Source organism: Vulpes lagopus, chromosome 8 (assembly GCF_018345385.1).
Source record: "Vulpes lagopus strain Blue_001 chromosome 8, ASM1834538v1, whole genome shotgun sequence".
Lineage (NCBI taxonomy): Eukaryota > Metazoa > Chordata > Mammalia > Carnivora > Canidae > Vulpes > Vulpes lagopus.
Genome location: NC_054831.1, coordinates 98,273,504 through 98,287,027, shown reverse-complemented (window position 1 = coordinate 98,287,027; position 13,524 = coordinate 98,273,504). Strand labels below are relative to the sequence as shown.

Here is a 13,524-nt window from a genome sequence, read left to right as displayed (position 1 = left end):
TTTAAACACATAGAAGTCCTTAGTGATTTGTAAAGACTATGCACTGACTACAGAACTTTCTACGGTTATATAACTGTTTATACGGTTATATAAACTGTACTATAATGCTTACTGAAATCTACACTCAAAATAATGCCATAAAGCCTTAGTAAGGTTAGTCAATGCTTTTTGTTTAAGTCTCTTTTTCCTGTCTACCAATCCTTCTCCTCTTATACTGTAAAGGTCAGGCATGCTAAATTTGGGGTCAAATAACACAGGCGAAGTGAAATCACTGTATAAAGTCACCCACAAGTGAAAATGGCTGAATCCTGTTCAAAGTTGACAATGGCTCTGGGTGATGTTTCTATTTGTAGGTCAAATACAAAGAAGCAATATGGATTTCCCAGAATGGTACTGTATTGGTCTCCAAGTTAGGTACAGTAAAACTAAAAGAAAGGCCTTCCCCAGAGAGTTAAGGAAAGTGAAAAAGACATCTTCTACTTTCTTTCCCTGTGAGGTCTAAAAAACAGATAAAACTTTTTTAGGAGACTAGCAACAAGTGACTGATCTATTGCCACAGTCTTCATCTTTGAGAATTTTTTCAACCATTTTATAGAACACTAGATGATAAATGGCAAGTGGATCTTTATTAGAAAATAAATGGTACTTTGGTATTATTTGAGATCTATTCTGAAGAGTGGAGTAAAATAACAGAAAATCTCAGACAAAATGTGACAGACTAATTACATTTTCTACCCACTATGGCCATCCAGCAAATGAGAGGTTTTCTCATCAGTTTTAAGAGTATTTTAGTCCACATTTGTTGATACTGTCAAAGAGTAAATCTACTTTTCCAGTGTATCAGTATACCTCAGTAGTATTTTGCCTCTAATAAAACTGCTCACTACAAATAAACTCCCAGAAAAGTCTTCAGATATTGCTGTAAATGCCCTCTCCTGAAAATATTCAGTTAGTAGACACAAAGTTCTAATGAAGGAATTAAAGATGTTGCATGGATCACTCTTGAAGAATGGGTACTGTAAATGGGGGAAAAAATGAATTTTTACATTTTATAGATAAATGATAGTATTTTGCAGACTGAAAAAGAATCAGAAAGGCCTGTAAACAGCACTGTATACAATCCTTATATTACTCCATGAGTTTAAATGTTAATCTGCACTGGTAAAATCCCTCACAAAACAACTGTATAAATAAAATATTATGTGTTTTTATTTTTTTATTTTATTTTTTATTTTTATTTATGATAGTCACAGAGAGAGAGAGAGAGACAGAGAGACAGAGAGACAGAGACACAGGCAGAGGGAGAAGCAGGCTCCATGCACCGGGAGCCTGACATGGGACTCGATCCCGGGTCTCCAGGATTGTGCCCTGGGCCAAAGGCAGGCGCTAAACCGCTGTGCCACCCAGGGATCCCCTATTATGTGTTTTTAAATGTAAGATATTATATATTTGTGATGGTAGGCAATATGTAAACAGAAAATAATTTATTGTCTAGTATTAATTATCATCAGAATACGTTCTGATTGGGGAAAAAAGAATAACTAATTAGATCTCATCCAAGGTGGCCAAAAAGAGACTAAGGACCCACTCCTACTGTGATGCCTACATCTCCCATTCCACATGCCAAAAATGATGTTTCAAGAACATTATGCTTTACAATTTTACATCTCTATACATCAGAATACTTAATAAATATGATTTGCCAATATTTAATAGTCCTCATTTGTTGGTGCCTTCGCTAAACCAGAAATATTACAGAGCACATTTGTTGAGCAACTGACAGCATAAAATCATTTTGTTAAGACAACTAGAAAATACCATAGTATATACAGTCTTTCAAATACCTTATAAAACCTGCTATGAAACAAGAAATTTTACCAGGCAAAGTTCAAACTTAATATGGAATTAGTTTTCCAAAGCCATTCTTTTGTTTTTAATTATTTGGTAAATTCAGTGTTTACTCTTTAATAGGCAAAAATGGTTCTAAAAAGTTACATAGAAACACATATAAAAACTATTAAAATACTATTACACTTATTTGTGAATATGAGGGATGTCTGTAAAAATGGAAGGTATAATTTAAAGTCACCTATGAGGCTTCAAATTATGGCTGCATTCAAAAACGATATTGTGGGGATCCCTGGGTGGCTCAGTGGTTTAGCGCCTGCCTTCAGGAAGCGCATGTTATCCAGGGCATGATCCTGGAGTCCCAAAATCGAGTCCTGCATTAGGCTCCCTTGCAAGGAGCCTGCTCCTCCCTCTGCCTGTGTCTCTGCCTCTCGGTCTCTCTTTCTGTCTCCCATGAATAAAATATTTAAAAAAAAAGAGATGTTGTGTTTACACTTTCACACATACCAAGAAGTGGGGACATATTCTGAAATATACGAAGCAACTCTGGTGTAACACATGGGCTGTTTTCCAAAGTCACTAACCTAGGAAGAAAAACAGATGATTAAGTCTCTTTCTATAAACACCAAAAATACATTAATCATTAACCACACAACTTATTAAAAAATTGTCCCACCTAAAGGAAGAAAGAGAAATGGACAATACAGCAGGTTATAAAAGTTACCTTTCCAGGAAAAAAATTACCAAATTTGTCAAAATTAAAAACCTATCTACAAATCACATATTATTATTTCTATATACACAATAAAATTAGTAAGGGAAATAACTACATGCTAAAATATTTACTGTAAAATTATAATGATAAAGCAAAAGCATGATTATGGTCATGGAGAAACAAAAGTTGCTTTGTTGTTTTTATTTTTCTGTCACATGTAATTCATGTGTCCTTTCAATAGACACTGGGAAATATGAAAGAATCAATGCATAAAAAATTATATGAGTTATGGTTTATCACAGAGGTGTGCAGCTGCTTTACCTCCTCACAACAATTACATGATTGTCACAACAGCTGCAAGAAAAGAATGGGAGGGGATCCTATCCAAAAATCTAACATTCATTATCAAAACTCTTATCTTGTTAAAAACAAAGTAAATTCTTAGTCTGGTAAGAAAGTTCCTATCAAATACTTGTAGAAATCACACCCAATGATGACATTTGAAATCATTCTCTGAAAACACAGAATTAGACCTCAAAAAATATCCTCTATTTTTTACCTTGTCTACCTTCACATCTATTGAGTGTATGTATGGAGAGCTCCTCACATGATATGCCAAATAAAGTAACAGAAGACACAAGGGTGAGAAGAAAAAGTTAAAGTCTTTATTCACAGAAGATATGACTGATAGAAAAGAGGGAAGAAAGAATTCATAATAAACTACTTTAATCATTAAGAGACTTTAACAAGGCTGCTGAATATATTAATACACTCTCTATAAAAATCAACTCAATTTCTATACATCAAAACAAATACTTAAGACTTAAATAGATCTCATTATAAGAGTCAATGATAACAAAAATTCAGCATCATAAACATGTCAATTCTCTCTAAATTGTTTTGGGCAGCCCTGGTGGCCCAGCAGTTTAGTGCCGCCTTTGGCCTGGGGAATGATCCTGGAGACCCGGGATCGGGTCCCACGTCGGGCTCCCTGCGCAGGGCTTGCTTCTCCCTCTGCCTGTCTCTCTCTCTCTCTCTCTGTCATGAATAAATAAATAAAATCTAAATCAATCAATTAATTAATTGTTCTGCAGAATCAATAAAACTTCAAATCCCCAAAGGCTTTTCCCTAGGAATTAGGAAAGTTGACTTCTAAAGTGATTTGGAAGGCAAATGACCAAGAATAAACAAGGTATTTGTCAAGAAAACAAAACATATGGGGGGTGGGCAGGGGGGACAACATTTCTTTTATCATCTATTATGACTTACTATAAAATAAATGTATTTAGTATCAAACAGAATAGCACAAGAAACAGACCTGCTCATTTATGACAAAGTCAGCTCCGAGGTTAAGAAAAGGCTGGATAATTCAATCACTGATGGTGAGCTACTGAGCCTCTATCTCACACGAAATACAGAAATTAATTCCAGTATTTATATGAGAAGCATAACATATCAGGAGAAGATATTTATAGCTTTAGTTAAAGAAAGAGTAAAGAAAAAGAGATAAACATGAGTAGGTTAAAGTTAACAATCACCGTGCACCAAAAGATGCCTCAAAAGTCAAAATGTAAGACACATACTGGGAGAAGATTGTTTCCAGTGCATATAACTGAAAAGGGAACAGTACCCAAAGGAATATACACAAGAGGTTAATAATAAGAGACAAATGTAGACAGCATATGAAGAAGCATTCCAAAGAGGATCCACCCAAAAATTATCAATAAACCTGACCATAAAAAATATAAAAAGATACTGAACTGAACTAGTAATAAAAAAATAAAATAAGTTATAAGCAAAGCAAGGTACAATTTTAACCCTAACAAATTAGCAAAACTTCCCAAATCTGACATAATGAGTTTTGGCAAAGCTATAGAACAGTGAGAACTCTTGCACGCTGCTGGCAGGAGGACACTGCATCATCACTTGGAAAAGTAATTATCTGAAAATGTGAAATATGTACACATACCAATGACCTAGTGAATAAGGTTTCATAGGCATACACGGTCATGTATAAAATGTTCAGTTGCATTATTTCAACATCAACCAAAATGGTATAGGAGTAAATGAATTGTCACATTCACACCCTTAAACTCATCAATATATAGGAATCTTAGAACAGGGAGCAAAGGGATCCCTGGGTGGCGCAGCGGTTTAGCGCTTGCCTTTGGCTCAGGGTGCGATCCTGGAGACCCGGGATCGAATCCCACATCGGGCTCCCGGTGCATGGAGCCTGCTTCTCCCTCTGCCTGTGTCTCTGCCTCTCTCTCTCTCTGTGACTCTCATAAATAAATAAAAGTTAAAAAAATAAATTTAAAAAGAACAGGGAGCAAAAAGTAAATAAATAAGCAAGTTAGACACATACTATAAAATTTATATGAAGTAAAATATATTGGTTAGAGACGCACACACACGCACGTAATTTTAAATACATTAAAATACAAGAAAGAAAATCAAAAGAATGAAAACAAAAAAATTGGTACAGTGGGTCATCCCTGAACTGAAAACAGAAGAATTCAACAAACATGTCACTCCATGGGCTTCAAAGACATTCTTACTATCCCATTTCTTAATGAGGGTACAAGAAATGGATTTTCATTTTATGTAAGTTATAAATAGCTACCAGTAATATGACTTTCCTATTATTTTCTATGAAGTACTTCACAAACTTTAAATGCCAAAATTGGGAATAGGAAGAGGGGCACAGAAGAAACCAACCACCTCCAAAATGAAGTATGTGCCTCCCACAAAAGCAATGATATTTTTGGACACTTTACTCGGAACAAGGAACAAGATTTGATTCCATTTATAAAGAATAAAACAAAAGATTTTAAAAATTTTATCCTATTCACCTTTAAAATAACAATGAAGTAAAAAAAAAAAAAACACCCACAATCCAATCATATTTCAGTGAGAAAAAAATTGATGGGCATATTCTAAATCTCAGAAGATCTTTCAAACTGTCATTGGATCCAAATTAAGATTCCATATGAATTTTTACCTCCCATGTCATTACCTTAGTAAAAAGACCATTCAGGTCATTGTCACTCTCACTGCCTATGCTGGTTTCCACAATATAAGCCACACTATTTAAAAAAGGAAAGAAGTCTTGAAAAGTTTAAAGTACTTAAAAATAAAATGACATGGCATATAACTCCAGACTAAACAAATGAAGATTTAGAAAGGAAGAGAGACAAAGTCAAAGCACTACAGGAGAGTAAAGAGACAAATTACTATTCCAAAGAATAATTAGACAAAGTTATACGTACCAATATCTTTAACTAGAGAAATGTAAATATTACTGTCACCCTTCCACAAAAAATACAGGAAACAGAGCATCAAGTAAAAAGACAGGTATATCAATCCAACAAATAAATGTTTTTAAAAGCATGAAAATTCTTTTGAGGTAAAACATCTTTGGTTAAGTTAAAATACAAAATATAAATATTTGCTCTGTAGAGGAGACACAACTAAATTTCAAACAGAAAAACTAAAATATAAACAATAAACAAAGACAGTTAAGTCTAATCTAAATAAAATAAACCATATGACAATATTAATATATAAAATTTACATACAAAGTAAATAAAAGGTGTAAAGTTAATCATGCATATATACTACATCACATGATGCTTCATGAAAATATTTTAAATACCATATTTACTAAATCGTTTAATATAAAAATATACCAAAATTTTGTGCAGCAAACAGTATCTTTTAAAAGTTACAGAATAAGAATGCTAGAAATAAACAGGGACACTGACACAAAGGAAACTAGATGGGTATTTTAATAAATCAGTGTCAAGATTAAAAAGTAAAACATTGATTTGAACTATACAACCTACTAGTTAGAAAGAATAAAGTCTGCATCTTTGATATCATCATTACTATTGATGTGAATATGCTACAAAAACAAAGTCTATAATCATTAAATTTCCTATTAATTTTTTAAAAATTGAACAAGTGCTGAGTTATGTTTAGAATGCAATAAATCCAAACCTGAATCATATATTTTAGTATCAGCAAAAAATGAGACTGAGTCAAAGAAGACAAAAATCCATAAGCTACCACCAAAATAAAAAACAGAACATTATTTATCAGGACTTAAGGGAAATAGGCAGTCAGAATCCAAGACAAATTCATAGCTTTAAATGTTTTAGCACCAAAAAAGGTAATTAACCTTCTTTTTAAAATAGCTTTAAGAAAATATACCCAGCTAAGTGTAGGAAGTAAAAAATCTGAAATAGAAATAAAGCAATAAAAGGACAGAAACACAGAACTCATAAAAATCTAACATGTACTTCTTTCACATTAACAAAAATATCTAATAAGTGTACTTTTTTTAAAAAGAGGTAAAACAAAAACTGCAAATAGAAATAGTGAGTATATATATATTTATATACTTATTTATAAAATTTATATACTTATATATAGTTTATATACTTATTTATAAGTATATAAGTATAAATATACTTATAAATAAATATATAAAAGTATATAAATTAGTATCTTAAGGTATTAAGTACCAAAACTAACAGACATGAAAAATCAAAACCCAAAGAAGTTTGTATAAATGAACAACTAAGAAACAGCCTAGGAATATTACCAAACTGAATGACTCCTGCTACTGCTATGAATCTATTTTCAGTTCCCTTTATTACTAAATTTTCAAATCATCCAAATAGTTACTATATTGTAGAGATCATTCCTGTATGAAAAAAATAGCTCTTAAACATGAGTAAATCGGTAAAACAAACATGACACTGATATGAAATCAGACAATAATACACAATATAAACTATCGATCCAACTCATTTATAATTAAAGGAAAAAATAAAATCTGATAAAATACCAAAAAATAGATTTGTATGACATGTTAAAAGTAAAATTCACCCTAGCAGGAAAAATTTATTCCAGGAAGTCAGTTTTTTAAAGATAAAGGCTTTTGGTTTCGTTTTTAAGAGTCTAATCTCCTAAATGGATGGCCAAAAGCAATCAAATCAGTTTGTTTTTTTAATGATGAAGAGCATATTACAATTAATGGTATATAGCTGATGCTTAAAGTTGACCAGTATCTATTACTTTATATTACTTCCTTTAAAAACAACCCCAAAAAACACAAAGTTTGTTCATACAGGTTTATTCAAATTCGGTTTAAAAATATTTTAGAGTATTACATGTTTATATTAGGAAAGAAGAATAAAAATTGAGCTAAATCTCACAAGGTAGGTCAATTAACAAAAACTTGAAGTAGGGAGAAGAAATGAAAAATATAAGAGCAGATATTAATAGGAAGCAAAACTACAACAAAAAGAATCAAAACTAAAGGTTGGTTCTTTAAGAGACTAGTAACACTGACAAATCTCTAGCACATTGGATCAAGAGAGGGGAAAATATGAAGGGAAAAAAAGCCACATAATCAGTCTGAAGAGTTTCACCTCATATATAGGACCACAAACATCTCTTGCTACTGATTATCCCTAATAAGTTCAAACTCCCATTCTCCAAAATAACTATTTTACATCTTTTTCTCCATAAATCTCTTGTATCTTATACAAACTTCTACTCTAACCAATAACACTATGCTGATGACTATGCTTCACTTTGAGGTGAGAAAACAATCCATTTGATTGAACACCTGTCTTATCCTACAATAAAACAAAAATCCATCTTCCTCCTCCAGTTAAAATGGATTAAGTATTCCCAAAGCTATTAGAAAAAAAAAAATGGGACACCTGGGTGGCTCAGAGTTAGGAGCCTGCTTTTGCCCCAGGGTGTAATCCTGGAGTCCCAGGATCCCACATCAGGCTCCCTGCCTGGAGCCTGCTCCTCTCTCTGCTATGTCTCTGCCTCTCTCTCTCTCTCTCTGTGTCACGTGAGTAAATAAATAAAATCTTTAAAAAAAATTTTTTTTAACCCTACATACACTAAATCCCGTCCCTTCTTGCCTCCAATTATGTCACTCTTGAGCTTCATCCATCCCTCGAGACCTTGCACTCCCCCACACCAGTCAACTGTTGCCCCATTTCTACATTCCTCTTCATAGTAAGTGCTCCCGAAGTTGTCACTGCTCAGTTTGTACTTAAATCATTTCAATTCTAACTTATTCTTACTATTTTACTGAAACTTCTCATACCATCTCCATGTGGCCAAATTCCCTTCTTTGTACTACTGACAAGGACAATCAGCAACATGTGACATAGCTAACCACTCTCTTCCTCAGGAAATAGTCTCCTCTCTTGGCTTGATTTTCCTCTTTTATCTCTAGACAGCTCTTCTCTGTCATCTTTCATGTGACCTTGGAATGTTTTATGTTCCGCAGGATTCTGCTAGTAGCAGAATGTTCCATACCTGCCCTTTCCTTCCTAGGCAACCTTAATGATTCTTAGACTTTCAGTGTCATATACAAAGGGCTAACCACTTTACAAACATCTTATACTCACAAAAACCACGTGAGGTAGGAATTGTACTTCATTTTACAGATAAGAAAACATTGTCTCACAGACAATGACTGCACACCTAACACAGTGGTATAACTGGGATTGGCACCTATATCTAATTCTAAAGATGAGTTCTAACTCATTAAGAAAAATATATGAAGAATGTGTACCCTAGTTCAATGTAAAGAATCTTAGCTATTAAGCAATTTGACCAAAGCAAAACAAAATCCAAAACCAAAAAAAAAAAAAAAAAAAAAACAAGTATTCTAATGATTTCATTTTGTTTATATATAACTAAAGGCTGAGGGGAAAAAAAAAAAAGAGATTACTATTAATAGAGCAAGTACTTTTATTATCTGTTCGTGTAAGCCTTAAAAAATGTACAGACCTTTAATAAACTTAATATACTAAATCTACTAATAAATATATACTAATACACTCTTAAGTATCTGAATCTATCTCATTACTATAGCTAATGTTTTTTAGTTTTTCTAATAATTAACATCATAGATTATCTACATGTTTATAAAAGTATGCCAGAGACTAATGTTTTAATTTGTAATCTAGAGAAGGGATTGGGAAACTATGGCTAATGGGTCAAATTCTACCTACACTCTATTTCTGCAAATGATGTTTTACTGGAGCACAGCCATCTTACATGCTATAACTGTTCTGGCACTATAACAGCAGAGGCGAATAGTTATAAGAGATCACATAGCCTGGAAAGCCAAAAGTATTTATTGTCTGCTCCTTTATAGAAAAAAGTATGCCAACATCTGATCTACAGTAATCCATCCTGTACAAATATATGAATATGAAAGTTTTCCACATGCTAATTTGCAACTGAACCATCCAAAGTCATTAAAGTTCAAACAACATAACCCAGAAAATGAGAAACCCAACCTGAGAATTTATTATCTACCTGTTTTAAAATTGTTCATGTAGTATTCTGCTACAGATCATTAATTTTTAATTTGCATCAAAGACGATGTCTAAAAATAAAAATAAAAAAGTTCATTCCTAAACATCTAAGAAAATACTAAGACAGGAAGGAAGGGAGGGAGGAAGAGGGGGGAGGAAAGGAAACCAGAAATGTTCATTTTTTCTCTGGTTAATTTCTGTGATTTTCTTTTTATTTTAATAGTTTATATATTACAATGTTTAAGCCTTTCCTTACACTTGGCCCTGCAGAAAATTGCTGCTATCTGTAAAATAAGCTTAGTAAAGCAAAAGGATTTTCTATTTTCTAGTGCAGTTCCTTACGTTGTGGTCAGTGAATACAGGTCTGTGGCATGGAGCTACCTGAGAAACAGAGTTTTTCCCTTTTCCTTTTCAATATAACATATTATTCACTTGGTAAAATAATTAGTCAAGTCAAAACTAAGTAACCTCAGCATTTGGGCTGAGGTATGGTATCTCGGTACATACAAGGGAAAGTAGTAAGAGGCAGAAAAATAACTCAACACCCGCCACCCAGCAAAATATCCCATTTAACAGGCTGCAAGTTTTAAGTCAACTTTAAGTCTGAAAATTTATTGGGCCCTCCCCATTTTACATTTCAAATTCCCAAATATTAAATGCAGCCAAGTTGTTACCAAAATTTCCACTTTTAACTTTGACTACTATGAGTCTACACTGAGTGACAACTGCCAAGAAGAGTTGGAGCTATTATGTTACCCAGTTCAGGAAATGTGATTTTATGTTTTTGTTATCAAATGCTGAGTTCGTAAGCCCTGTTACATGACCTTTGCTTTACTGGATGAAAGTACGGAAGGCCGGGGAAAAAAAAATCCAGGGTATCAAATTTTTCCTCTTACCATAATTCTAAACCATCTTCCAGAAGATAAACATGTGGAGGCTGGGAAACATCTGTACTCAGTTGAATAACTGGGAGCAGGAAAGGGTACAGGTTCTTGCTGTCTGCTCCTAATCCCTATGGGAAGTATAAATAAAACTTAACATAAGACACTCTAAAATCCCACCCCCACCAAAAAATAAAAAATAACCTATCATATAAAAAAGTGCTAAAACGAACTTTTAAAAAATAAATCATCAGATTTTCTGGGATGGTCCTAACTATAGCACTACTAAAACAAGGTTAGTTCGTTTACAATTGAACAGCAAGTAGCAAAAAAAATACCATCCAATTGCCTAATGGTAATAAAACCATATATACCAAGGCTATAAACATCTGTTCGTTTTAAGAGATTCCATATATAAATATTTTCCCTCTCTGACTACTTAAGAAGTACTAATACTGCTATATTAAACTCTATAAGTCATCTCTGTATGAACCCAATCAAAATGTTCATCAGTAAAATAACTATCACAGTACATTCATATTCTAGAATACTGAGTAGCCAATGAAAAAGGATTAGGCATGGAATGAAAATAATCTCGAAAATAATTACTAACTGGATTTAAAGGGTACAAAATATGTGAATAACAACTGCACAATACCCAAGAATTTTTAAAAAATATCTACCTACATGCATATGAAGTATATCCATAAAAATGTTTTTTGGGAGCACACAGAAAAAATTAGCACTCTTTAAATATGGGAAGGGGAAAAGGATGCTGGAAGATGGTAAAAGAAGAGATTCTTTCTTTGGTTTTGTAAGCTTTTTCTTTTTTTTTAAATGAACAATTGTGGGCAGCCCAAGTGGCTCAGCGGTTTACCACTGCCTTCAGCCCAGGGCGTGATCCTGGAGACCCGGGATCGAGTCCCACATCGGGCTCCCTGCATGGAGCCTGCTTCTCCCTCTGCCTGTGTCTCTGCCTCTCTCTCTCTCTCTCTCTGTGTCTCCCATGAATAAATAAATAAAATCTTTTTTAAAATAAATAAATAAATGAACAATTGTTGCTAATATTAATGGCCCAAGAACACAGACAGAGGAAGAAGAGGGGGTTTTACCTAAATTCTTGTTTGCCTAATTACTGTCTTTAGAGGTTGACTCAGGGAAGCACACTAAGCACTCTGAAAGAAAACGAAATGGATAAAAAGACCATTTCTAATCCTTAATAATCTCTGATAAACACAGAAAGGAAACCAAAAAAAGTATCAAACACCTTATTTAGGAAATAATTCAAGTATCAATATAGTTTATGGTAAATTACAGTGCAACAAAATATACACGTATTTATCTTCCAATGTCACATATATACTGAGTTTAATCTTTATCAGGTAGGGGTAGCTATCTCAGTGCAAATACAAAAAGTTTATCCTTAAATAAGTTTGGCCCTTCCTGTAAATAAAAATCAGTGGAAAGACTTCATTAAACATATTTTTTAAAGGAAGAGAATTATTAAAATGTCACAGTTAACAAAGTAGTATATTAGATTTTAAAATTTAGTTTAATTTCAGTCGCTCTACTTCAATCTTCGATGGAACAACAACAACAAAAAAAAAACATTAAGATAAACCAGTCAAGTTCATTTTGATTATCAAATAGATTTAAAACTCCCTAGGAAAATTAGAATTCATCATTTTAGTACACATCCAATAAGCACAAGATGACAGCTGTACAAAAACAAAAGGAAACAGCTGCTAAACATTTCAGACTCTCTCGGTCAAAGCCCGAAAACATAGACCTTAGTAGTCTAATGGCCTAAAGAATGTGTCCAATCCCAGATACTCAGCTTTAAATAAATTCGAACATTCTCTTGGCCCACAGTTTTAACTACAAGATATTGTCTGCAACACTATGAAATAATTCACAATAGGACATTGTCTATAATACTATGAAAGCTCAAAAATAAATTCATCACTTACTAAAATTATCAGAAATGCTTCAAGGGGCAGAAATCATACTGTACTATAATTACATAAGACAAAAGGGAAAATGAGGTCAAGGGTACTCTGTACTATCTTTGCAATAGCCTGTGAATTTATACTTATTATTTTTTTAGGTTAAGGATAAAAAAGAATAATACCCCCTAAATCTTGGCATTTCCCAACGTACTGTTTTTGACTATCTTCTCCTAGGCCATGTGCATGCTGAAAATGTCCAAATCAACTATCTCCAACCCCCAATCTCTGAACTCCAGACACAGTGAATAACTACAGGTCATCACTACCCAGAAGCCAGCTCAGACTCCTAGGTTGACCTCTGAACCAACTCATTGTCTTCTTAAAACTGGTTCCTCCCCCTGCATTTCCAAACTCAAGTGATTTGAACCACCATCTACTTAGTGATAAGTGATATCTCAACCACATCCTGGGTTTTTCTTCCTACTCAATCGACATCTAAATAATCATTCATTTTCTCTAAGATGTCTAGTATTTCAGGTCTTTTCCCTTCTTTCTATGGCTTTTACTTCAGATCTGCATCATCTCTTCATGGTTAACAGAAAGTCTGCCAACTACTTTCCTTGACCTTAGTTTTACTCCATCCCAAACATTGCCCCCAAAGGCACCCTGATTACCTTTCCAAAAATAAATTAAAAAATAAAAATAAAATAAAATAAAATAAAAATAAAAATAAAAATAAAAATAAAAATAAAAATAACACTCCTTGTTCT

The 13,524-nt window shown here is 33.3% G+C and overlaps 1 protein-coding gene across 1 annotated transcript in view; it reads right to left on the bottom strand.

The window, feature by feature from the left end:
* Positions 1-13,524, bottom strand: part of IPO11 (importin 11) — a 205,287-nt gene that overhangs the window by 96,725 nt on the left and 95,038 nt on the right. The window contains exons 21-22 of the mRNA XM_041766936.1: positions 10,821-10,936; positions 2,356-2,432 (exon numbers count right to left, since the gene is read on the bottom strand). Coding sequence (XP_041622870.1) covers positions 2,356-2,432; positions 10,821-10,936 — 193 coding nt within the window. The remainder of the gene's footprint in view (positions 1-2,355; positions 2,433-10,820; positions 10,937-13,524) is intronic.